This window comes from Neovison vison, chromosome 2, assembly GCF_020171115.1.
Source record: "Neovison vison isolate M4711 chromosome 2, ASM_NN_V1, whole genome shotgun sequence".
Taxonomy (NCBI): domain Eukaryota; kingdom Metazoa; phylum Chordata; class Mammalia; order Carnivora; family Mustelidae; genus Neogale; species Neogale vison.
The window spans coordinates 13,811,197-13,838,216 of NC_058092.1; the positions used below are offsets into that span (position 1 = coordinate 13,811,197).

A 27,020-nucleotide genomic window follows, 5' to 3' on the forward strand; every position below is an offset into this window, starting at 1 on the left:
CTTTAAGACGAGGAGAGGTAGATAAATAAAATCTTAAAAAAAAAAAGGCAAAACATCGGGGCACCTGGGTGGCTCAGTGGGTTAAGCCTCTGTCTTCGGCTCAGGTCATGATCTCAGGGTCCTGGGATCGAGCCCCACATCGGGCTCTCTGCTCAGCGGGGAGCCTGCTTCTCCCTCTCTCTCTGCCTGCTGCTCTGCCTACTTGTGATCTCTATCTGTCAAATAAATAAATAAAATCTTAAAAAAAAAAAAAAAAAAAAAAAAAGGCAAGACGAGGAGAGGTAGAGAAATGACAAGACGGGACACAGGACCATGCCCTCAGCATTAGCTCTTTCGATCACCTTTCAGTAAAATGGTAATGATTAAAGCCCAAACCCGGGGCTTTTTATGAAAAGGCAGGTAGCTTCCCTCCGCTCAGCTTGCTCTTCGGATTCTGGCGCATACGTAGGCAAACGAAAACCAGCAGCCAGCAGACTGGGGGGCTGCGCCAATGGAGCCCACAGTGGGTGGGCTGCCAATGACATAGCCTGCTCGTATTTCTGTAGGGCGGTGGGGATTCCAGCCCGGCGTCCTCAAAACTAGGCCAGGATCTTTTCTAACTTGTACGTATTCCCTTCTCCCAGGACACTTTAGAGAAACCATGCTCTGAGTCAGGATGAATCGATGCCTGTTCTTTCTGGAGATACTTAAATGCTCATTGACTCATTCAGATCCACTTCACAATTTTATCACTCAAGTAAAATGACTCCCATTTTTCTTCCTCCCACTAGCATCATCTACCAGCAGCATATGACTACAAAAAGATCTCGAACTTTGTTTTTAAATAACTCAACTCTTGGGGTGCCTGGGTGGCTCAGTCGGTTAAGTGGCTGCCTTCGGCTCACGTCATGATCTCAAGGTCCTGGGATCAAGTCCCTCGTCAGGCTCCCCACTCAACAGGGAGTCTGCTTGTCCCTCCCCCTATGCCCCTTCCCTGCCTCAAATAAATAAAATTTTTTTTTTAAAGATTTTATGTATTTATTTGACAGAGATCACAAGAAGGCAGAGAGGCAGGTGGGGGAAGCAGGCTCCCCGCCAAGCAAAGAGCCTGATGCGGAACTCGATCCCAGGACCCTGAGATCATGACCTGAGCTGAAGGCAGAGGCTTTAACCCACTGAGTCACCCAGGCGCCCAAGTAAATAAAATCTTAACAATAATAATAATAAATAACATGACTCTTGTGTGATTAAATTGGAACGTTTCCCTATTAAAATACACTGTGTGTCTGCACAGCTTTCGGCCCCATCTAACGCAGAAATCGCCTCCACATCCCACACCAGAAAGAAGGACTGGCCATTCGTTCCATTCCTCATCCGCTTTATTCAGACACCTGAGTGAACCACTCCTCCCCACAACGCGAGAGATGGTCTCCTCTGCACACGTCATCCTTCACGGGAAAGAAAAACGCCATCGTTCCCCAGATCCAGGCACAAAGGAAACTTTTAGGACTTTTTCCATTTGTCAGAGACGACAGCTCAGCCGACAGGCGAGGCTTCATCCACCACATGCCAGTTTCCTATGCCCACCCCGCCCACCCCGCTTTTAAAGCTGCAAAGGTTGCAGCAGTAACATTTAAAATCTACCCACTTTAGGAGGAATGTGGTGACGCGCTCATGAATTTGTATCTAAAAATAAAAAATAAATAATGAGGTTCTCAAACAGGACGGCTGGCTCTGACTAGGTCAGCGAAGGACGAGGCCAGCCTGGGGGTGAACTGAGAGGTTAGGAGGTACCGTGAAACAGGTGGAGTCTCTCCTCCCTTGAAATCTCGCAGTTTCAGGCAATTCAGTAGTATTAAAGTGGCCTCGGCTCGGACACACCTTAGGCGCAAAGCATGGGCAATGACCGACAAAGCAGGACACTATGTCACACCTGACTTGTGATAAACAGCAACAAGGACTGCGTGGCCCCACCAGATGACTGACAGCCTCCAAACCAGAGGCTTGAATTTTGATGCCATATATAGATTCCTCAGCTCTTGGGAGAGAATCCCTGAGAGGCTGGATCCGTCTTTAAGCCTCAACTAAGCACAGATCTTCTTCCTCCCAACATGAAAGAGTAAAAGCACCTATGAGACGGAGTTGCCAGTAAGAGCTCCCGCCTGACTTGGAAGCATGAGGCAGGGAAACGGTCAGAAGGATTTCTACGTAAGCCTGGGAAACACAAAAGGTGAACCAAAATCTACAGAAGCAGGCCTCCCGAAAGAGAAAAATCTGCCGGGGGGACTTGGTAAAGAAACAACATTCATGGACAGGCAATAGAGGGAAGCGGGGTGATGGCCTTCGGACTGTGAGGGCAAGTCCGTGGAGAGGCTTCGAGATCCCTGGCTGAGAGAGCTCAGCCTCCACCAGCCGCCGACGCTGCAGCAGACGCGTCCCAAAAGGAGTCTCCATGAGAGTCCAGCTTCTTCCCCACGACTCAGCTGAGGAGAGCACCCGACCGCGTCCCTGCCTGGGCCGCCGCACCGCAGCAGGAGCTCCCCGCCTGGCCCCTGCTGCCCCCGGCTCTCTGCTCTCCGGCGCTGGGGTCCTGCACCCTTACCGCCAGGCCCGATTCAGAAGCTTCACCTGTGCCAGCCTCTTGGTGATCATGGTGGCAAACACCAGGCCAAAGAGGACGCTGCTGATCAGCACGTAGTCATAGTCGTCCTTCAGGACGTCAAACTGCTTGGATGGGTAGACTCGAGTTTGGTAAATGTCCAAACCATAGGCCACAACCTGGAAGGCGGAAGGAACGAGAAGTACATGAGAGAGGCTGCCAGTGGTCCACTAGGACCTCAAGCTCTGGAAAGAAAGGATATGGAATTTCCTCAGCTGCTTCCCGAGCATGAACTGAAGGGCCGCCACTGCGCACGGTGGCGGGCGGCCCCACTCACCAGGCAAGTGGACTCCAGGCCTGAGGGAGCTGTGTAGATGCCTCGCATTCGAGAAACCGTCTGGTTGTAGTTAATGAATCGCTCTGCGTGTATCTGCACGTCTGGGGAATATGGGATCAGGTTCTCCTCCCTGCAAAACATCAGCCAGGACCGGCATTCAAGACTGTGGCAAGGGGACCTCTCCGCTGCCCTTTCTGAGTCCCAGGAGCTTTCCAGGCCACGTATCTAACCTCGAATCTTCCTTCAAGGTCTACTTGCATCAAGTTGTTAAAAATGTGGCAGCTGAATGTCAGCAGGGGCTCCAAGAAAGAAAGGAGGGGGAGATCTGGATTCCTACCCTGTTCTAAATCGAATGACAGCCGGTGCTTCACACCAGAGGAGGAGGAGGTCAGGGCCAGTCACACGCGCAGCCTCTTGACTCAGAGAGCCTTGGTCCACGTTCCTTGGAAAAGCCTAGGCTCACCCCATGGGCTAACCACACTCCCCCTTTCCTCCTGTGCAAACACAGATCTGCTCTCTTCCCACACTGCTCAGTTCCCCACACCCCTAAGTGAACAGAATTCGGGATGGAGGCGAGAAAATATGCAAATGATGGCTGACAATACAGAACTGAATGCTAACGGTGACAAGCTATTCCCCACGTGACCCAGCCCTGTTAGCTCCCCAAACTCACCGCCTCCCATCCCCCAACCCCACCAGCTGCTGCAGCCAGCGTGGCCTCCTCCCTGCCTCTGGCTCGCCAGCCACGGTCTCAGGGCAGGGGCACAGCCCTCCCTTGCCTGGGAAGCCCTCCCCCAGATAGCCACAGGCTGGCTTCTGACCACCTCCAAATCTTCACTCTGCAGTCACCTTCCTAGCCGGGCATCCCCAAGCCACACTCTCAAGTTACACCCCCTCATAATGCCCTACCCCAACCCTTCCGTACATAAGCCCGGTCCCATCTTAATTTTTTCTCTGTAGCATATATAAACACGTGACACGGTATTATTTCTCTTGCTTATCTTACGTAGCATCCATCCCATCCCCCCACCAGCATGTTATCTCCACGAAGGGAGAGGTCTTCATCAGACTTGCTCCTGCTCTGCCCCCAGCACAGCAAGACAGCACGCGGCAGGCTGAGGACCAGGCATCATCAACAGGTCACGTTCCTGACGGAGGAACGTGTACTCCTGGACTCCTGCAAACGTCTCCAGTACTCCTGCAAACGTCTCACCTGCTTTGCTCTGTTGGGATCTCTGGACGCCGGGGATCCAGCAAGGCCTTAGGAAGGGAAAGAATGGCTCCGGAAGGCAGCCCAACTGCGGAGAAACAAGTGTGGTCATGGGATGGAGCCCATACGAGGTTCTACACTCAAGGGGCGGCTGCTTAAGATTCGCTCTCCCTCCTCCCTTGCCCTCTCCCCACCGCCCCCCGTCTTATGCACATGCGCTCTCTCCCAAACAAACAGAAAGGAGAGAAGTGAGAGTCATGTCAATCTCTTACAGGTGGCCAAGCTAGACTAAGAAACTTTTCCTGCGGCAATAAAGCCCTCCTCTCTAGCCTCCCCTAGTGGTCAAACAGGGCTGTGCCCGTGATGCGCGTCCAGCTGCGATTCTCGGTGTGGCGCCCTACAGAAACCAAAACCGTCACCTGAGACCCTCCCCTGGTCACTCACTAAGCAGGTGCCGGCTGGTGATGCCCCGCTCGGTGATGGTGGCTTCCATGGCGCTGATGGAGGAGGGGAAGATGTAGGACTGCTGGAGGACCTGGGGCAGCTGGGGGCGGTCCAGGGAACTGAAGGCAGTGGCGTTGTACTGCTCAGTGCCCTCGTAGAGCTCCAGCGCCGTAAACTCATTGCGCCGGGCCTTGGTGTTCCAGTACTGGTACTGGAGAGAGGAGGGGGATAGCTGGGGACTAAGCTGCCACTTGGGCTGGAATGGGGTATGACGCAAGAAGGCACCTCTCTTTCCATGCATGATCTACACGTCCAGGAAGGAAAGAAACCACCCAGCACCCATTTTCTTCCTTGCTACCAAGTTTACTAACTTTCAGGGTACGTTTATCTAGCTTTAGGCAAAGTTCACCATAAGACAAAGGAGTTCTCAAGATACTCAGAAGTCAGAATAACAATAGCTAGGGTCTGAGTGCTTCTCAGGTGGCAAGCGTTATTCCAACCCAGACCAGAAGACACTCTCCTCGCCCTCCTTCATGAGTGATGCGACACGGGGAGCTCAATAATCACTTCAAGGTCGCACAGTCGAGGGGCGCCTGGGTGCCTCAGTCGTTAAGCATCTGTCTTCAGCTCAGGTCATGATCCTCTGGTGCTGGGATCCAGCCCCGCAGCGGGCTCCCTGCTCAGCGGGGAGTCTCCTTCTCCCTCTCCCACTCCCCCTGCTTGTGTTCCCTCTTTCGCTGTCTCTCTCTCTCTCTGTCGAATAAAATCTTTAAAAAAAATTTTTAAAAGGTCACACAGTCAAGAAAGGGAAGGGCTGCCATGAGCCCGAGGCCATCTAATTCCTGAGCCAAGTTCCCTAAACAGCACCTCAGCTGCCATCCAGGGGTTTGGATTCTAAAGAAACACAAAGAGGCCACCAGTTTCTGGAACAAGAGGCATTGAAAGGATTCGAGACACAGGTCTTGGCTGGGTCGTGAACCTGGCTGACACCCACACGTCTGGCGCTCTTACCACCACCCAGTTCTCTGCGTGCACGATGTGGACGGGGCCCTTGGCCTTCCTCTGCACGGAGGAGTGGATGACGCGCCCAGTGACGCCATCGACGAGGAAGATGCCCACGAAGGTGCGCTCGTGATGCGTGTCTGTGCTCTCCGTCACCACAGCCAGCAGGTTGGGGTTCAGGCTCTGAGGAGAACGAGAAAAGAGTTCCTCCAGAACCATGATGGCCAATCACAAGCCCTGCCGTGCAGGAGCCCTGGGTGGAGAGGCTGCCCGGAAGCCTGCTGGCCTGGCAGAGCAATCGGGCTTCCTGGCCGGAGGAACTCGCTACCAGAGCTTGTCATCACGGCCCCTGGTTAGAGTCCCCAGGTGCCATGTGCCACATCAGGTGCTCCGCCCACATCACCCCCCCCAGAATCCCACAAACCACCTCGAAATGGAGCTATTGTCACCCGTACGCAGTCGGTGAGAGAAGGCTGCAGGCCACAATGCAACTTGCTCACATCACAGACACAGCAAATGGTTAACTTGAGATATAGTCCAGCCTGGCCACTCCCTGACCTAAGCCACTGCTCCCCCAGTGCGGGGCCCGCCCTACGCCTGAACCAACAGACAAGGCTCAGTCCTCGTCTCACCGGACCTGCTAGAACAATGGGACACAGGTGATCGCCCCTTCTCAACACACTTTCTCAGGGTGCCTGGGTGGGTCAGTGGTTAAGCATCTGCCTTCAGCTCAGGTCATGATCCCAAGGTCCTAGGATCGGCGGGGAGCCTGCTTCCACCTCTCTCTGCCTGCTTCTCTGCCTGCTTGTGATCTCTGTCTGTCCAATAAATAAATAAAATCTTGAAAAAAACCACTTTCTCTACTTGGCATCCAGGACGCGTGGCCCACCCCACTGGCTGCTCCTTGTCAGTCTACTCTGCAGGCTCCTCATCTCCCCAGTCTCCTAAACATTGTCTACACTGGCTCTTGTGGTCAGGCCACCCAGGGGTGCTGGCAATGGCCAAGGTTACACACCCACACTACACTTTCCCTGAACCCCACACTCTAAAGGGTTGTCATCTCAGTATCTCTTCTTAAATGTCCCATCTCAAACCTGACATGCCCCAAAGGGTATCCCGTCCTGACCCTGCCTAAAGCCTGTTCCCCACAGGCCTCCCCACGTGTCAGGTTTGAGACCCAGGACCTCTGACTCTTTCTTGACTCCCTTCTCTCTCTCCGGCACAGACCGAACACCCCACCCACCAGCATATCCTCCTGGCCCTACCTTCAGAACGCCCTGGAATCTGGTGCCTCCTCCCCCCCACCCCCAATCAAGCCACCACCACGTTGCCAGGCTTACTGAAACAGCAGGTCTGCCTGCTGTCTCCCTTGGTCCTCTGGTCTCTGCACACAGCAGGCTGAGCGAGCCCTTAACCTCGGTCGCTTAGGTCACACCCGTGCTCCCAACTTCCCACCGGCACTCCAGCTCACTGAACATCAAGGCCGGGGTGGTAGCCTCATGATATGTCCTGCCACCCTCTGACCTCAGCAGCCTGGACTCTCCCCGCTCACCGCACTCCAATCATACTGTCCCCCTTGCTGTTTCTGGAACCCTCCAGGTCCACTCCAGCCTTCCTGTCCAGAAGGCTGTTCCCCTGATGTCATGCACTATCCTTCTTCCTTTCCGAGGTGTCACTGTTGCGGTGAGATCCTCCTTAACCTATTTTAACTTGCACACCCTTCCAATCCCAACTTCACCCCCCTTCTCAGCTTTGTTCTTCAATAGAACTAGCTGTCCTCTGATATGCTTTACATTTATTGGTGTACTTGCTTTCTAGTCTCTCCTGAATACAGTCAGAGCCTCAATTTTGTCTATTTTGTTCACGGATATATCTCAGAGTCTAAAAGAGTGTCTGACATCCCACTAGCAACCCCACCACCTCCCCCCAAAAAAGTACAGCTTCCCCTCTGTGGTGTTCCTTCTAAACCCGCAACCATGGTCTAATCACGAGAAAAACGTTAGACAAACCAAAATTGTCTACAAAACACCTGCCTCGTACTCTTCAAATCTATCAAGGTGACGAAAAACTATACAGGGGGCGCCTGGGAGGCTCAGTGGGTTAAAGCCTCTGCCTTTGGCTCAGGTCATGATCCCAGGGTTCTGGGATCGAGCCCCACATCGGGCTCTCTGCTCAGCGGGGAGCCTGCTTCCCTTCTCTCTTTGCCTGCCTCTCTGCCTGCTTGTGATCTCTGACTGTCTAATAAATAAATAAAATATTTAAAAAAAAAAAAAACAAAAAAAAACTAAACAGGCCAGAGGAGACTTAGAGAAATGTGGCAAGTCCGTGGAGCGTGGCGCTCGGGGCTGGGCCTGCAGCAGAAAGGGACCTTAGCAGGAAAACCGGTGAAACTCTGAGAAAGTCTGGAGTTAACCGTCTTGTACCAATGCTGGTTTCTTAGTTCAGACAGATGCACCACAGTCCCCCGGGGAAACCAGGTAAGGTGCACATGCGAATTCAATGTACCATCTTTGCAGCTTTCCTGTAAATCTAAAATTAGGCCAAAACAAAAAGAAGCTTATTGAAAAAAAAAAAAAAAACTAAAAAACGTGTGTGATGAGTATAAACCCAAAAAAGTCCTACTTTAGAACTACTAATTAAGCCCTAGTTAGAACTACTATTTTTTAACATAGAAAAATACAAGTATTCTTCATAAATTCTAACTCATAAATGTAAAATTACATAAAGAATACACTTTTTCTAGCACAATCAAGCATACTCTAGAATTTGCATTATTTTGGCCGTTCTGACTGACAGGCAAATTGACTGCAGCCCAAGGCAGCCGTCACTAAGGATTTCTAATCAGGAGCGCTAATAAGGTCAACCACGAGACTGGCACTGTTCTAACCATGTTACGTGTCGTTAGGTGTTACCACTAATCTTCACGACAATCCTATAACGTAGGTGCTCTTAGCCCCATTATATTCTTAAAAATAGACATTCGGGAAGCCTCCGCAAACTACCCACGAAGAGCAGCCAGCGTGGGGCAGAGCCAGGTGTGAACCCGGACAGTCCAGCCCACACCCTGTGAAGCTGCTCCCCCGTCAGCTGCCTTGGCCGCACTCTGGGCTGCATCACACCTCCTCCTCCAACGCAGCCCGCGCTCTGCGGAGGGGGCCGCTGATGACCACGCATCGCTACAAGGCTGCCTTCTCTCCCAACAGTTTGGCAGCCCACTAGCCACCTCTCTGTCTCTCTCCCTCACCACTAACTAGTGTGGATCACAGAGATGGAGTTTCTACTGGATCAATGAAGGCTTAAGCCCCCAGCATCCTACCAGCACTACCACGAACAGCAAGAGCTAGCATCTACCGGTAGCAGCCATAGGCCAGGTACTACACTAGGCGTGAGTGTCACACGATCATCACGACAGCCCTACAAAGGAGGCACTTGTCAGACTCATCTGACAGACAAGAAATGAAAGCTCAAAGGAATGAAATAACTCCCTCAAGATCAAGTAGCTCTCAAACCCCAGAGCCAGAATGCAAACCCTTGCCCTTCTGCCGGCAGCAGACCGCAGAACCGTACCTTATAGAGCACACTGCGGTCCCCCATCACGCGGCCCTGGGAATGAACGTGCTCGCTGCTGCGCTTCCCCTTCACCTTGACGATGCGCTGCACTTCTGGGGGAATAGTCAGCTCCCAACTCAGCTCAGTGGTAAGATCCTAGGGCCGGGGCAAGAGAGCCAGCACTTATGATGTGGAGGGTACACGGAGTCCTGTGACAGCTATAGGCAGAGACATCCCACACTCCTTTATTGGGGACCTTTTTGCCCAAAGAAACAGAGATCAGAGCTCCTAGGGAAACAGCAGTAAGGATCTAGTTTGTGCGGATGTTTTGGATCTCTGTTTGATTAGGCAAGACAGTAAAGCCAATAAGAAAGGAGAGGAATGTTCAGGGTATCCCATTGTTTATCTGAGTAGGAAACATCCAAGGAAAGTTTACCACTTACTACTACTAACTATGGCTCCCGTATCTGAGCTTAGCAGTAAATCACTAAACTGCCAGGGACCTTGAAACATTACAGGAAATGGTCTTCAGAGTCAAAGAAAACCAATTCACAAAGTTTTACAGTTAAATATATTATTTTTTTTTAAGATGTATTTGTTTGAGAGAGAGAGCATGGAAGCATGCATGAGCTGGAGGGGCAGGGGGAGAGAATCTCAAGCAGACTCCACACACTGAGCACGGAGCCGGGTGCGGGGCTGGGCCTCACGACCCTGAGATCATGACCTGATCCAAAACTGAGAGTCGGACACTTGATGGACAGAGCCACCCAGGCACCCTGCAGTTAAGTAAGTTATTATCCATCCACACTGTGCATACACAGAGCTTTGTGTCCTCTGTCTTCGCTTGGCCACTGTTTCTTCCCATGTCCTCAGGACTCACCAATCGTGATACCTGAGAGCTTGCTCCCCCAACCATGAAGAGCCATCTCTTTCAAGGCCCCTTTTTAATAACTTGAGGGGACAATTTTTTTCACCCACAGGGGTAAAGAACATGTTTTCTGGGGAGACCGTAGACAAGAAAACAGGGCAAGGGACGTCACGGGCCCAAGGTCATGAAGTTAATAAATCACAGAGCCCGGCTTCCCACCCAGGCAGCCGGGTCCAAGCTCCTAAGCTCTATGTTGCACTGCCTCTCAAAAGGCCCCGTGGGACAGGATGAAGGGCCCCTGGTGAGTACATGACCCAGATCCCTCCTGTCAGCAGGCCTGCTAATGAGGCCAAGGCCAGCCTCCCCATGAATCTCAGAGCTGGCCCTCGGGGCCGGTGTCTATCAGTCTTTGCTGGCGCTGGACTCAAGTACGTCAGCAGAGGAGAAAATCAGCCCCATTTTTAAAAATCAGATTCAGGGGCGCCTGGGTGGCTCAGTGGGTTAAGCCTCTGCCTTTGGCTCAGGTCATGATCTCAGGGTCCTGGGATCAAGCCCCACATCGGGCTCTCTGCTCAGCGGGGAGCCTGTTTCCCCCCTCTGTCTGCCTGCCTCTCTGCCTACTGTTGGTCTCTGTCAAATAAATAAAATCTTTAAAAAAAAATCAGATTCAAAGCACACATTCTAACAAGAGTGGGTCAGTAACGGCATCTTCATACAGAAAGTACAACTTTACTCAACCTCCATTCCACCTCCCACCCTCTCAAGAATGGACAACAACACTCCTTCTCTCTGCTGGAGAAAAGGAACATGGATTAAAAAATCCATGGGTTGGGGGGCAGTGAGGGCGGGTGGGCTGGGTGGGAGGGCGCCTGGGTGGCTCCATTGCTTAAGCAGCTGGCTCTTGATTTCGGGATCGAGCCCCACATTGGGCTCCATGCTCAGCAAGGAGTCTGCTTGAGGATTCTCTCCTCCTCCTTCTCCCTCTGCCCCTCCCACTGCTTATGTGCTCTCTCTTTCCTCCTCTCTGAAATAAATACATCTTTTAAAAAAAGAAAAAAAAAAACCCTCCATGGGGGCAAAAATTTTATCTCCTGGGCATTACTCTTTTCACAGTACCTAGAATCTTGTCTGCCATGTAGCAGCTGATCAATATGAAAAGGCCTACGAATCAGACATTAGGACTGTGCTGAGCCACATTTTCAACAGAATGAATAGTATAATCCACTTCTTGGCCAAATAGCCAAGAAACGCTTATACCCTCCCATGGAAGGTCCCGCCAGGGGGTGCCCTCCCTACCTTTCGAAGTCGATATCCACACAGCCGTCCCTGTTCTGCATCCACCAAATAGAAAAAGATGGAAGGAGCGAGCTCATGTAGCTGTCGCAAGACATTCCGAGTGGCTGGGAACGCCGTGACCTTGAAAACCCCAGAGAGCCCAAAACAGTTAAAGGAAAAGGGTGCTCTGTGCAGTTTCCCAAGATTCATTAAAGTTTCCCATCAAAAAGCCTTAAAAATAACACAGTCAATTTTAAAAGAATTAAAGCCCACTGAACCCAAACAGAGCTTAAATCTCCTTTTGCTAAGAGCCTGAGTTTCCACAGGTGCAGGGAAGGAAAAGCCATTGGGTGGCTCAGAGATGCCCTTCTAGCCCACACTCGCGCTGTCAAGTCCCAGCTCTGGCCGCAAGCTGCCATGGGGACCGCCCTCCCCACACTGGACCCCACCCGGTGCTCGCCAGCCACACTCAAGTCTCCTACCTTATACTCATCATCGATCAACAGCAGCACCTTGGCGTAGTCCTGATCCATGATGGGGAGAAGCAGAGACTGCAGGATGGGGCGCTTCGGCACTGGGGGAGCCACCTGACTCCACTTACCGAAGATGGGATTGAAGACGTACAGAGAACTCATCCCCGATTCCTGAGACGGACAAGCCAATGGTCAGACCAGCGGCAGGAAAAGGATGCAATACTAAGGGCAGAACTGGAGAACTAGGACTTCAGCTCAACTTGTGACACGTTCCCAGGACCGTTCTGTGTGGATGCCCTATTTGTGCAGAATAAAGTTTTGCGTGAAGGTAAACTGAGGCTAATGTGTCAGGAGGGAAATGGTCGAACTGCCCCCATAGCCGAGCACGGGACATGCTGAGGAAGAAACCGAACGGTCAAGTACCAATTCACTGACCTCAGGCAGCCATTCCAGCGGTGCCTACCAAGCCTAGAAAGTGCCCTTTCTCTTTTTTAAAGATTTTACTTTTATTATCTGAGAGAGAGTGAGAGAGACAAAGACTAAGCAGGGGAGGAGGCAGAGGCACTGGGAGAAGCAAACTTCCCGCTGAGCAGGAAGCCCATTGTGGGGCTCGATCCCAGGACCCTGGGATTCATGACCTGAACCGAAGGCAGAGGCTTTAACCCACTGAGCCACCCAGATGCCCCTAAGGTTTTATTTTTATTATTTATTTGAGAGAGAATGAGTGAGACAGCACAAGCAGGGAAAGGGGCAGAGAGAGAGGGAGAGAAACTATTTCTTTCTAATGACACTAGAGTGAATCCACAAAAATCCAGCTAATTCTGGGAGGCAGAAATAAATAGCTTTGTGTCCTGCTCCCTCTCGTCTAAGGAGAAAGCAGCCGCTCAGCTGCTAACAGCGGCCCGTGTGTGGGAAGGAGGAGGGCTGGCTCGCTCCGGGTCTGCTGACATCACACCTCCTCCAGCGTCAACCCCCATCAGTCCTGGATGGGTCCTGGATGCGTCTTCCGTTCCAACAGCTGGAACAAACAGAGCTCTAGCCCCTGACCACCTGTCCCGAGCCCTCTCAGAATTCCAAAGGCCCAGAAGAAATTCAACTTACAAAACACGGAAAAGCCACACCCCCTCTGGCTCAGAGCCGAGGAGGACAGCCTCACCTTGTCCTTTACCAGCAGGGTGCACTGTGGGGGGTGGGGGAAATGGGCCGTTGTCCTCTGGACCATCAGTTTAAAGGAGGAATCTGGCTTGACGCTGGGGAGATACTGTTTCCACAGGATGGTGCCAGAGCTGCTCTCAATGCCAAAAAGCTGCAAGATAAACAAACACCTGGCTCACTACTAGGAAGACAAACCGAAGAGCTGACTCTCTCCTTGGAAATCAGCACCAGCGCTAGCCCGTACCAAAGGCTTTTTGCTTCCCACACACGGAAAGTCAGAAGGTTTGGTACCTGGGGCTTAAAGCCCTCACCTTGCCCGAGGCCGTCACCATCACCATCATCTTCTGGAGGTTAAATTCATCTCTGGCCAGGGTGTCAATGTTGATCTCATTCTTAATCTGACTTCGGGGCTTCCGAGCGTCGTAAAACATCTTCCAGAGGTGGGAGGTCCACGCCTGCAGCAGGATGAGCTGGGATGACAGGCGTTTCAGGAACATCCCCAGCAGGCCGTCTGGTGTCAAGGAGAACGGACCAGAACTGAGGCTCACCCCTCATCAGACTAGGTGCTTCCAGCAAGGAGCTTTTTCTAACGAGGGGTCTCTCCCGCTCCTGCGGGGCACTCCAGTCACGACATGCCAGGCGGGGATCCCCAAGGGCGGTCCTTTAACTGAAGCTACCACTCTCGCCCTCGGGTATAGCCATGCAGGAACTCCAAAACCTATTTTCCTGGCTCCCAGTACGCCCACCTCCTGGCCTCTTGGAAGAGGAGACCAGGTCAGGGATCAGCCATGCTGAGCATGTCTCCACCACAGCCTGCACCCAGAATGGACAGAAAGAGGTTTCCGGGTGTCACGACAAAACCAGAATGGGGGAGAGTGTGGGTGTGCAGAGGTAAGTGTGCCATGGACGGGCATTTCCCTTACCCACAGTTCGACTCCCACCCTGTCTATAAAACCGACACCCGACAGTCCTACTTGCCTCCGACCCCCAAACCCTGTCAAGGAGGCCACCACCCTCAAGTCTCCCCCACGGGGTCAAGGTGGCAGCCTGAGTACAGAGGCCGGTCTCTGGGGGCTGGCAGCCTGGACTAGAATCCCGGCTCCACTGCTGACTAGCTGGGTGACCCAGCTCATGTACACAATCTCTGGCCTCCGGTTCCTCGTGTGTAAGATCGCGTGGGGTCCAAGGGCCACATGACCTACACACGTGACTTCACACCACGCGGGGTCCACGGTGAGTGCTCACTACAAAGTAGTGCCTTTGCGCATCCTACTTCCAAGCAACCTCAGCTCAAGGAAGAGAAGTGAGGGGCAAACAGAACAAGCCACAGGTCCAGCGGTCCATGCACACACGGTATGTACCTCAAGGATGCGGGTCAGGAAAAACAAACAATTAACCAAAAGCTAGCCACGTGGACAGGCAACGGGCAACAAGGCAGCAGGAAGCAGATTTTACCTTGAATTGCTGGATCCGGGCAGCAGAAATAAACAGTAAAGCCAAATTAATCCTCGGCTCAGAAAACCCGCAATGCCTACCGGGGTGCCCGGCCCGGAGGAGGCCCTCAGTAAACGTGGCCGCAGAGCAAGGCGGAGGGATGGGAGCAAGAGGCCGAGGCAGGACCGACCAGAGCGGAGTGAACTGAGTCCATCCTGGGGCATGGGACTGGCGGGCTCCAGAGGGCACCGCGGGCTACCACAACAACCCCATCAACCTAGTCACCTCTCCAGAAGGTGCCTCCACAAAGGCGTGACACAGTGCCTGGCAAATCTGAGAAACTGAGGCAATAGCAGCTATGACTATACTAAGTGAAGACCGAGAAGGGTTCCCAAGTGGCTCCTTTCAGAGAAAAGAACGGTTACATAAGCCACATGGCCATGAGGGCCCCAGAAACTGGTCACAGAGCAAGCTGCACGCACACGGGCAAAAATGACTGTGCCCAGGAAGCCGGGGATGCCGTGAGGCAGCATCTCCTGTGGTCTAACTAGCAGACCCATTCCCAGAGCAGTGCCCCCGAGTCACGGTGCTGTTCCCAGCATCCTCCATGCGTACCTGCCTTCTTGCCGAATTCTCCTTCCAGCTCGGCCTGGGCGCCCGTCAGGGGCAGATCCACCATCTCCAAGCACACCACCTCTGCCAGCGACTCCTCCCGGGCCCACAGCACCACCTTCCCTGCTACAGAAACCATGTTATGAAAGCCATGCCTGCCTCCCCCATCACCTGAAGGCTCTTCTCCATGGTTTACGGATTCCAGATGCTCTCGTGTCAGGCCAAGAGCAGCAACGCACAGGGCAGCATGCAACAGTTCGGGTAAGGGAAGGTCCAGATTTCACCTTAGAATGCTACGGGATTGTTCAAAAGCAGAGCAAAATATGGCTCTAAAAACTATTCAGGCTACACTACACTGGAATCTTTCTCAGAAGCCAGTCCACGGCCCCCAAGTACAGTCTGACCAGAAATCTGGGCAGGCCTAACAAAAACGGGCTGACTGAGGTGTGCTCACCCAGCTGCTGCAGGAAGAGTAGGAGGTGGTCCTCTGTCTGCACCAGGGCCCGGTAGCCCACCGAGTCGTCCTTCTTCAAGAACACCTGGATGTAGAGCTGTAAGCAGAGCCCGGGCCCCCACAGTCAGCCAGAACCCAAATGCCTCTGCACGCTGGACCCCCCGCCAAACTCAAGGCATCAGGAGTGGGAAAAGGCCCAAGACTCGGGGTGATTCGCTGTCCAGGCAACACGGCACCCCCCCCAGACCCCAAGGAGGGAGCGTGAACGCATCAGAGCCAGCGCTGCGCCACCAAGCCGCAGTTCAGACCTCTCCAAGGGGCGGTCTCAGAGTTTCCCGGGCACCGCGTCCGTCCCTCATGCTCCAGTCACTCCCCACGGAGCGAGCAGAAGGCCAAGGTGAGAGCTTCCGTTTTGGAGATACAGAAGCCACAGCCCAGAGAGGCTGAGAACACCCTGAATGCACAGCGGCCACGCAGGCGCCAACCACGAGCACATGCTGGGGCACCGGCGACGTCTTACGGGCTCGTGACTCTGGACACGGCTCGGGATCTCACGAGGCCCAGTTTCGTCGGTAAAACGAGGGCAGTGATAAGCACTTCGCAAGGGTGGTGAGACAGGTGAGTCGACTAGGGCATAAATGCTGAGCGCTGTGCCCGGCACGCTCACCACTCAGCACAAACGATACCTGCTTTGACTATTAGTCACGGGGCCTTATAACAAGGCAGCTCCTCAGGAAGAACTAGAGCCCGTGTCCAGAGAGTCCTAACCCAACCCAAGGCTGCGGCCCGGCCCGTGCTGAGAAGCCCCCGGACGGAGCCTGACGTAAAGGCTCTGACTCACCCGCTCTGGCCGAGTGCCATTCTGTTCCAGACTGAAGGTGATGGTGGTGTCAAGCAGCCGCCGACCTGTCTCCACTAAGTAGAGGTTAATGGTGTAGGTCTGGTTGAAGCAGGTCAGCGAGTCCTACGGGGACAGGTGACAAGTCCCACAGAGGAAATCCAAGAATTGGGGTTAACTGCCCTAGAGAAGGTCCAGGCCAAGAAAGGAAATATATGCAAAGGAAAATAAAAGGAGAAAAGAGGCGCCCGGGTGGCTGAGTTCGTCAGCAACTGCCTTCAGCTTAGGTCATGATCCTGGAGTCCCGGGATCAAGTCCCATATCGGGCTCCCTGCTCAGCAGGGATTCTGTTTCTCCCTCTGACCCTCCCCTTCTCATCCTTTCTCTCTCTCTCATTTTCTCTCTCTCAAATAAATAAATTGAAAAGTCTAAAAAAACATTTTTTTGAAGGAAATAGAAAGATAAATTGCAAGGCAGAAATGAGGTATCCGAGTAAATGCACAGAGTAACAACCACGATACTTGTTGCAGAAGGAAGTCAGTACGATGCAGCAGACTTCCCCAAGAGAGGGAAGACCCCCATGAGGAAATTACAAAGTTCTTCAGGAGAGCTCAGGAGATGGAAGACACAGCAGAAGCCCCGCCCCGGGGCCCGTGCTCTGCTCCAGTGCAACCACACAGATCGCCATTCAGCAATACCAGCCAGAGGCCCAGTAGACACGGGGAACGGAGCCGGAAGAGAAAGTGGTTAAGAACAGATTCTAGAGATTCTACTTCCGAGTTCCCAACTACAAAGGATCCAGACAAGCACGATTTACAGGATGTGGCAAACCCCACCAGGGTTGGGCACTCTAGGAGACCTGCTCCCAGCCTCCCTGGAGGCCTAGGTCTGGCACACTGCCCAATGCCACACCGTACCTGAGCCCTGGGCTTCTCTGGGAAGCTCCCCAGGGACCCGTCTTCAGAACTGCTCGGTTTCTGCTGGGGAAAAGAGAGGACAGATGAGAAGATTTAACCCACAGGGTTATTCCCCAGTCACCAAACTGAAGGTCTCCCTTCTGTGTCATCTTAGCACCCAGGAGAAAACAAAGGTCCCTCCTCACTCCTGCTCACAGAGCCTACGGAGCTCTTAACAGCCACAGAAGGAAATGGGGCTGTACTATTAGGCTCCCACTCCCGGGGACAGGGTCACTGAAAGCACTACAGAGCAAGTGAGAACTTACTTCTCAATAGCTTCCTGCCCCCGGGTTCAAACTGCCCCGATGTTTGGCTCTCGGGGCTCCTGGGAGACATAAGGAAGGAGAACCCCCAAGTGCCGGCTGGTATCCTTGATACGCACCGTTTCACCGCGACAGGTCACGACTGCAGCCACCGTCTTCTCTCCAGTGGTGGCAAAGCTCACTAGGGCAGCCTGGGAAGAAAGCAAAGTGTCAGTTCCTAAATGGGGCCTATTCCACTCATCGGCCTTACACAGGAGCATCTCTCCAGGGACGTCCCTTAGCCTTGGAGCTGAAAGTGCTCCTGACTTTGAAGCACAGCAGCCAGGGCACCTGAGAACAGAGGGAGGCCTCAGAGGCATCCAGAGCTGAAAACAGGCCTTTCCCCTACCCCCAACACAGGCACCCGCCAGCCCTAAATTTCACAACGTTCTTAGTATCTAAAGGGAAGCTCAAATGAATGTCCCCACTCTCCTGTGCACTCAGAACAAGGTGCCAGTTTGACCCTAAATATCCTTTGGAACTCTCAGAAAAAAAAAAAAAAAGATTCCATTTCTGCTCTAAAGTGAACCCATCTTGGGGCGCTTGGGTGGCTCAGTGGGTTAAGCCTCTGCTTTCGGCTCAGGTCATGATCTTGGGGTCCTGGGACTGAGCCCCACGTCGGGCTCTCTGCTCAGCAGGGAGCCTGCTTCCCCCCCTCTCTCTGCCTACTTGCGATCTCTCTCTCTCTCTGTCAGATAAATAAATAAATAAATCTTTTAAAAACAAATAAATAAATAAAGCAAACCCATCTCAAACCACACACAGAAGAGAAGCCTGGGTCCAGAGCAAACATTGAAAGATCCTCCTGACCCCTAGCACCGTGCTGCCTGCGGTCACCTGTGGGAAGTCTTTGAGCAGACTCAGGGCTCCGTGATGGTAGTGCAGCAGAGCATAGTGGCTTGGGGACAACTGCAGGAAGAACTGGGCCCGAGAAGGATCCACTGGGTTAGGCTGTGTGGGCAGGACCCGGGGCTGGAAACCACTTGCAAATTCTAAGTCAAGAGACTGAAGGGCAAGAAAAAAAGAGGATTAGGGCTACAAGCAGGCAAGTCACTGGTCCACTGATCCATCCCAGGCCTCCTTCCTCTGTCCCACTTTGCCAGGGAAAGTAACCAGGCTATGGCATGTAGCTCCAGAAGCTCCCATTCAGGCTCTCTAAAGAGAAGAGTGGCCCATTTCTCCTTACACCAGTCCAGCCAGAAGCCTAACCTCCCAACAACTACCGAGGCTCAGGAAGAAAGCCGTGTCACTGGGAGAAAAACTTTTTCTAAGCAGCAAAGGCAAGGCCTCGGGCCAGGGAGCAGCAGCGCCACCTCTTACCTGCAGCGGGATCTGTCTCAACTCCCACTCTGTCTCCAGGGCCAGGGTCTGGAGGGACCGTGAGCTCGGGTCAGGGCACACCAAGACAGCCTCATCCACCACACCACAGGCTCCAGTGAGACTCTGAAGCCAGGGGGTTGACACCCTAACCTAGAGGACAGACATTGTAGCGGGACGTTGGTGAGAATGTTTACATTTGCCTCTCCACTCATCAGCAAGGTCACAGGGGCTAAGATCGAAGGTTCTTCGTGGCTGGTTCCAAAGGACTTCTTCCGGGTGCCTGGGTGGCTCAGTTGGTTAAGCAGCTGCCTTCGGCTCAGGTCATGATCCCAGGGTCCTGGGATCAAGCCCGGCTTTGGGCTCCCTGCCCAGTGGAGAGCCTGCTTCTCCCTCCCCTTCTGCCCGCTGCTCTGCCTACTTGTGCTCTCTATCTTTCTGTCAAATAGATAAATAAAATCTTGGGGAAAAAAAAAAGGACTTCTTCCCACCGCTCCCAACTTCCCAAGAGCTCCCAAACTGGAGAAAATCAGGATCTGGAAAAACATACCAGGTCATCTTTAAGACTCAATATTTCAGATAAGTGTTTCTTTCCCATATTTGTCATACGTGGTTTCCTATAACTACTACACAGAAGTACCTCCTAAGAAACTTGCAGGCAATGAGAAAAAACCTATGTAACTTCCCATCCATCCCAGGAGAGCACCATGCATGAATGTGAGGGCTTTAAACAAATGCTTGATGAGGAGAAAGCAGCCTCCAAGTGACCAGAATCAGGGACCAGGAATGGCTTCTGCATCTGCCCAGCCAAGTTCCCTGGTCCCTGAGGCAAAGGCGGGCTCCGTCTATTCCCCTTCACAATCCACACGGCGCCTCATGCCAGATGCCTGGCCATACCTGCTGAACAATCTCTCCATCTTCCACGTTAAACTTGACGATGTTCACGTGGCTGAAGGGAACAACTCCGAGGGCCCATACCACCCCGGACCCATAGGAATACGTCATCTGGTAATGGATGCTGTCACTAAGAGAGGGAAGACAAAGCAAGGCGCAACAGCTTCAGCCACAGGTCAGGCCCGCCCTCAGGGGTCCTCTTGGCACAACCTAGCAGGTCCCAAGTAGAATTTGTTTGACTCCCAGTTTTGTTTGTTTGTTTGTTTTTAATAGTCACCAACATTTAGAACTGAGACTTAACATGTAAAAATCAGATTTCTAACTCTTCTTAAAAAGGAGGAGCGGCAACGTTAGGCATGCTTACAGGGCGCCAATCGGCTAAGTAAGGCTGCCCCCTGGAGGTAAGCCAGGCACACTGCAGCTGCCAGAAATTCCGACGGGGCCTGTTTTGCTCAGGGGTGCTGTGCACTTGGCCACATCTGAATTTGAGTTTTTACACCCTGAAAATGGCCACAAGTCTGAGCAAATCTTCCCCTTTGTCCCTCTGTCCTGATCCTTCCCATATTCAATGCTTTCCATGACTAAGACCTCTGGAAACCATCTCAAACCTCACTCAGTCCCGACCCTGGGCGCTTTTTACTTTTTTTTTTTCTTTAATTTATTATTATTATTTTTTATAAACATATAATGTATTATTAGCCCCAGGGGTACAAGGTCTGTGACTCGCCAGGATTACACACTTCACAGCACTCACCATAGCACATACACTCCCCAATGTCCATAACCCCACCCCCCTATACCAACCCCCGCTCCCCCCAGCAACCTCAGTTTGATTTGTGAGATTAAGAGTCACTTATAGGGGCGCCTGGGTGGCTCAGTGGGTTAATGCCTCTGCCTTCGGTTCAGGTCATGATCCCAGGGTCCTGGGATCGAGCCCCGCATCGGGCTCTCTGCTCAGCAGGGAGCCTGCTTCCTCCTTTCTCTCTCTGCCTGCCTCTCTGCCTAGTTGTCATCTCTGTCTAATAAATAAATAAAATCTTTAAAAAAAAAAAAAAAAAAAGAGTCACTTATAGTTTGTCACCCTGGGCTCTTTTTGAGTTGTTCTGATTCATAACATGAACGAAAGGCTCAGTCTGATGTGAAGTGAAGTCAAAAAGCCCAGAGTGCTACAGCTGTGAGTGAGGAGCCACTCCCCTTGCTGGGCTGTGTCTAATGCCCAGTTTAAGAATTTCCTCCTCACTACAAACGAAATGCCAGAAGGAGCACAGCCTGTGAGTACAGGCCTACACCCAGTGAGCCCAACACACTATGCCAACATTAAGGCGAGGCTGAGTCAGAACACTTCCAACCCTCAGAGAAAGAGGAGCTTGTAGAGAGCAGAACAAGGCGGCCGTCCCCCCGTGGGCAGGTGGCCTTACCTTTCAGGGAGGTGTTCCACCCACTTTAGGTGCCCGCTGGAGAGATGATGCAGGGCAAGAGTGGTCTTCTTCAGGACCGCAATGTACCGCACTGAGTCCTGCAGGCCTACCAGCCCGAGTGCCTGGAAACTGAGCATGGTACAGGGGTGAGAACAGCCTGACACCCCCAAGGTCTCAGACTAGAGCAGAGAATCTGGAACGCCACCACTATAGCTTGATAGGTAAGAAAACAGGCCTTGGGGTCAAGCACATCAGGGTCCTAATACCGGCTCTGCTTCTGGTGAGCAGACTTGAGAGGCTGTGCTCTCAACCCCTCGGCTCTGCTGCTTCCCTGAAGCCCCGTGAACCTCCTCAGGGTTGTTCCCTCCCTCCACTAGAACTTCCCAGCAAGCAGGCCAACCCTCCTCCATGGTATCCTTCACCCCGGACTGTCATCACAGGCTATGTGCCTGCCTCCCCGAGCTGACCATGAGTTTCTGGACAACAGAAACTTTCTCAGGGTCATGTATGTGTTCCCACGGCCTGGGGGGAGGGGTGCACCAGGTGTTAACCATGTAACCATCAGAAGCAGAGTCCACTACTGCAACCGGCCCTGTGATCGCAGCAACCCAGCCAAGATACAGCAGCAGTCCGAGCTGTTCTCTCAACATAAAATTAAAATGCTAAAAAGTTCATATCACATTCCTATACCTAGGACATTGCAGAGTTCTCACGTCACGGTAAGATTAGGAGCGGCAATCAAGTGCAAGGATACGTACTGCACCTAACACGTGCTCGATAAACACTGGCAGAGTCACCACGTGTTCCGTGACCTCAACTCATCAAAACGCATGGCATTTGACGTTTGGGCTCTTCGGTGGCCCGTGAGAAAAAATGTCAAAATACCCTGCACTGCTGTCCATGCAGACCTGTGTTCCAGCAAAGCCTTGAGGCAAGCCTAGATGAAATACAGCTTCTTGCCCTCTACCTGCCACTGTCCAAGGTAATCTCCCAGTTCAGGCCCCCAATGTTAGTCTCCCAGGAACGCATGATCCGGCCTCCATTGGACACAGTGATTGCATCTGGAAGAGAAAAGATCACGGTGAAGTCATCTCCCCAACTGGCGCTCTGTGGCCTCCTCTGATGGTCGTGGAGCAATGGCTGTACCTCTGAGGTACAGATGCAAATAGAAGTTATTTGCAATACCTGTCCTTTTCTTCTGGGGACACCCCTCTCCTCTCCTTTCCCTAACAGACCCTGTATGGGGAGATGGAGCCAACACCATGATAAAGACCAAGTAGGACTCGCTTACCCTGTCCGTAGAGCAGCATGGCGTCCACAGCCCCTTCTGCCGTGCCCTTGTCAACATGGCGCCACACTGAGAGACAGGAGAGTGAGACGTTACTATAAACTGGATAGAGGTATCCAAGAAGACAGGTAGGAGAGACTGGAAGAGGTCTTTGTTTGCACAGCGGTATCTAATTTTATTTCAAGGGAGAGAAGGATTACAGCTAACCAGCAATGATCCACTCACTCACTGGCTAATGAGGGGAGGAAGGTTTGAGAGGAGCCATTCCTGTCCCAGTCTGAACTCCTCACTTCCCATACCCCCTACCACCCTAAACATATAAATGAAGGACAAAATTAACAGAATCTCTATGATTCACAAGAAAAACGGTGATCGTAAATCTTATTTCCGTAATTTTGGTCCCCAAAAACATCCACAAAAGCAGCATAAGTAACTTAAATGGGGCATCCAAATCTTTACTGCAGAATAGAAAACAGAAATAGAAAAATATTTCAAGGGGCCCCTGGGTGGCTCAGTGGGTTAAGCCGCTGCTTTCGGCTCAGGTCATGATCTCAGAGTCCTGGGATCGAGTCCCACATCGGGCTCTCTGCTCAGCAGGGAGCCTGCTTCCCTCTCTCTCTCTCTGCCTGCCTCTCTGCCTACTTGTGATTTCTCTCTGTCAAATAAATAAATAAAATCTTTAAAAAAAAAGAAAAATATTTCAAAATAACATCTTAACCTAAGAACTGTCAGGACTCAGCCTGAGGGTCTAAACTAAAAACACCAGTTGTAGGAAAACAGTTACTGTTCAAAGACAACACAACCGCAAAACAAGTATCAGAATTCAGTAAGAGACATCTTTCAGCCAACCTGCCCCGAACATGGTAAGCAGCCAAGAAGACTACACAAGCCACAGTCCATTCTGGATTCACTATGGTCAGTCATTCCATCCCAAGATAAGCGCCCTACACAGGTCACTCACAGATCTCCCCAGTCCGAGAATTTAATGCTGCAATCACGTTCTTCTCTGTAGCCACAACCAGTTTCTTGGATCCAGGGGAAAATTCCAAGGAGGCAAACTTGAGCTTCCCGACATACTGCTGTCTCCTGAGGAAGAGAGGACAGGGAAATGTGAGGGGTCAAAATCACTGTACAAAACGTCGTGGGAAAAGACCACTGCACCAACACATAATGTTATCACCAAACTACCTATCTTAGGACATGTGAGGAATGTCTGTTAATGAGGAGATTTGACCAAAAGCAAGATTTCTATGCAACATAGTCAGAAGGCAAGGGAACAAGAAGAGAGAATACACCCTAAGAGATAAGAAGCATAAGACTTACTTTTTTTTTTTTTTAAGATTTTATGTATGTATTTATTTGAGAGAGAAAGAAAAAGTGAGCAGGGGGAGGGGTAGAGAGAGATGAACAAGCAGACTCTGTGCTGAGTGCAGAGCTCAACACGGGGCTCCATTCCAGGACCCAGAGTTCATAACCTGAGCTGAAGACAGACACTTAACTGACTGAGCCACCCAGGCGCCCCCACAAGTCTTACTTCTAAATGCAAGCACATATTATCTCAAGTGCCACCCAAAAGAATACCTGGCCTAAATCCCACTGGAACAAATATTAGACCTCTCTGTATTCATTAATAGTGGGACTATTATGTGAGAGAAGAGACACAAAGCCTAATGTCCACAAACACACAATCCAACTGCCCTTCTGTTTTCATGGACCCCTGGAGAAAAAAAATAACGCAAATTTTCCAATAAAACTGGGTTAGGCTTCTATTTTCTACAGTCTTTTCTTTTCTTTTTTTTTTTTACGATTTTATTTATTTATTTGACAGAGAGATCACAAGTTGGCAGAGAGGCAGGCAGAGAGAAAGAGGGGGAAGCAGGTTCCCTGCCAAGCAGAGAACCCGATGCAGGGCTCAATCCCAAGACCCTGAGATCATGACCTGAGCCGAAGGCAGAGGCTTAAGCCACTGAGCCACCCAGGTGCCCCTCTACAGCCTTTTTGAGCCCACTGCATGTTCAGGATCCATTTGACTCATTACTCATACTTTCCTTGGAATATATCCCATCACTTTCAATGCCCTTCTCTAAGCATAAAGGGAATACAATTAGCTTTGCATGGCACACTACCAAGTACAGAGGAGGTGCTTGCACATTGCTGTTAAGGAAAAAGTACTCTCATCTCCAGCAAACTAAACACATGTGGCATTTACACAAAATTTCTCTTATGATGTTGTTTGGTCTGATTAAAAAAAAAGGGGAGGGCTCCTGGGTGGCTCAGTGGGTTAAAGCCTCTGCCTTCAGCTCAGGTCATGGTCCCAGGGTCCTGGGATTGAGCCCCGCAGCGGGCTCTCTGCTTGGCAGGGAGCGTGCTTCTCCCTCTCTCTCTGCCTGCCTCTCTGCCTACTTGTGATCTTTGTCTGTCAAATAAATAAATAAAATCTTTAAAAAAAAAAAAAAAGGGAAAAAACTAAGCAGAGAGTAGAGAATAGGCTTATATGATATTCAACAGTTTCTATCTGTATTTTTGCATACTTAATTCATGCCATATCCACTGAACACTAAGAAATGCATAAGATGAATGTTATCACTTTATTTTACAAGGAAAAATTATCACTCTCATTTTACCGGTAAGTAAACTAAGGTCTGGTGGAGTCAAGTAATTACGGTCAGAAATAGAAAACAAGACTAAGACCTTCTGACTCCAAGTCTCATACTCTCTTTTAAAATATTGTTATCTTTCATCTCGATTGTAAAAGTAATGCCTGCTTGGGGTGCTTGGGTGGCTCAGTCAATTAAGCAGCCAACTCCTGATTTGAGCTCAGGTCATGATATCAGGGTTGTGAGATCAAGCCATGTGTCACTTAGCATGGAACCTGCTTAGGATTCTCTCTCTCTCTGTCCCTCGCCCTTTGTCCCTTCCCTGCTTGCATTCTCAAAAAAAAAAAAAAAAAAAAAGGAATGGGGCGCCTGGGTGGCTCAGTAGGTTAAGCCTCTGCCTTCGGCTCGGGTCATGATCTCAGGGTCCTGTGATCGAGTCCCGTGTCAGGCTCTCTTCTTGGTGGGGAGCCTGCTTCCTCTTCTCTCTCTCTCTCTCTGCCTGGCTTTCTGCCTACTTGTGATCTCTGTCAAATAAATAAATAAATTCTTTTTTTTAAAAAAAGGGAAGAAGAATTAAAGTAGTCCCTGCTCATTGTAGAAAATATGAAAAATACACAAAAGTATTTTTTAAAATTTAAAATGCCTAAAATACCACCACCATAAATTTTGTAATGATTCAGGATATTTCCTTGTTTGTTTTTCTATTTGTAAATTATATATACCTAGTATTCTGCTAAGTTAGAGTCATACCACATAGGCAAATCGGCTGTATATGTGTAATATACATGTTACATTGTGAGCATTTGCCTAATTAAAAATATGGCTTATGTTGCATTTATCACACTGTCCTCTATCACATACATATCCATCTGCCCCCACTAGACTGAGCTCCTTCTTATCTATCCACAACACCTAGAACAATTGTTGGCCTACTACAGGCAAGCAACAAATATGTGAATCAATGTATATGACACAGAAAACACTTCACAGAGGAGGAGGTACCTGAGCTAGGCTCTGAAGAATAAACTGTTCTCTGAAAAATAAAAACAATGGGTAACAGTAACTGTACTCAATGAGCCAGACATAGTGCTAACTTAATAGAAGGATCTCATTCATCCTTACAAGTGCTGTAGGGAATAATGAACCATTAATAAACCCATTTTACAGATAAAGAAACCTTGGCACAGAGTGGTTAAGTCGCCTTCCCAAGTCACACAAACCCTAAGTGCCAAAATTTAGCCTCCAACGAGAGTACACCTTAATTGCAGGGTCTTAAGGAAGGGGGCGGTAGAGAGGAAAAACTGAGTACGTGAATAAATAACTGGCATCTCTATGAATGGCACCTCAAGGCAGATGTGAGACTTCCTGGACTTGTTCTAAGCCCAGGGCCCAGCTGGGCTGAAAGAGAAGAAATGGTACAAGTTTTAGGACCCAGGGTAAGATCCAAACTCCTGTTCACATACCCAAGAGATGCCAATTCGAGGAAGGACGAGAGTTCACTGAGGGGCTGTCGACCCCGACACCCAGCAGATCAGAAACCTGACAGTCACAGAAACAGGCCTTGACGGGAAAGAAGGAACAGTGACCTCTGACCAGAACCCCAAGCATGCTTGAATGCCAGGGCCCGCTCCACGAACCCGCAACCTGTCACATAGAGACTGGCTTAGGAGCGCCCCTGACGCTTCATTTAATGCCCTGTTGTGGTACCTTAAAACTCTTTAACTTTTGAACCCGGGGTCCCACACTTTCATTTTGCAATGGGCCCCACAAGTTCTGCAGCCGGTTCTGCTGCCTGTCACCCCGTCCTCCCTGTAGCAGGCACAAGGCTGGTACTGAGAAAAAAGCCACACATTTCCCGAACAGGCCCCACACGCACGCACCAATCGAACTTGCCCACTTGGTCTTCGTAGACTGCTGCCGCAAGGACAAGCAGCGCAGCCCAAAGCCACAGCCGAAGAGCCGCCACCGACGCCGCCATGATGGGAGCCTGGCCCGGCCCACCACCCGCCCGTCAAGCAC

General features: G+C 51.2%; 1 protein-coding gene across 5 annotated transcripts; it reads right to left on the reverse strand.

The window, feature by feature from the left end:
* Positions 1–1,340: 1,340 nt before the first annotated feature.
* EMC1 (ER membrane protein complex subunit 1) lies at positions 1,341–27,017 on the reverse strand. 5 transcript variants are annotated; one of them, XM_044237291.1, is made up of 24 exons: positions 26,882–27,017; positions 23,366–23,490; positions 22,408–22,473; positions 22,084–22,177; positions 21,117–21,245; positions 19,702–19,828; positions 18,808–18,957; positions 18,325–18,492; positions 17,568–17,639; positions 17,147–17,206; positions 16,233–16,355; positions 15,392–15,488; positions 14,941–15,063; positions 14,347–14,355; positions 13,203–13,402; positions 12,893–13,042; positions 11,746–11,907; positions 11,285–11,404; positions 9,139–9,276; positions 5,581–5,754; positions 4,570–4,780; positions 4,129–4,213; positions 2,916–3,045; positions 1,341–2,757 (listed from the first exon to the last, which is right to left on the reverse strand). In XM_044237291.1, exons 1-24 carry the CDS (start codon positions 26,977–26,979, stop codon positions 2,578–2,580), a joined length of 2,991 nt encoding a protein of 996 aa, XP_044093226.1. In that variant the 5' UTR covers positions 26,980–27,017; the 3' UTR covers positions 1,341–2,577. The 5 variants fall into 5 exon arrangements, with proteins under 5 accessions (XP_044093226.1, XP_044093225.1, XP_044093228.1 ...); XM_044237290.1 differs by having other exon boundaries at positions 17,147–17,209; XM_044237293.1 differs by lacking the exon at positions 14,347–14,355.
* Positions 27,018–27,020: the final 3 nt, after the last annotated feature.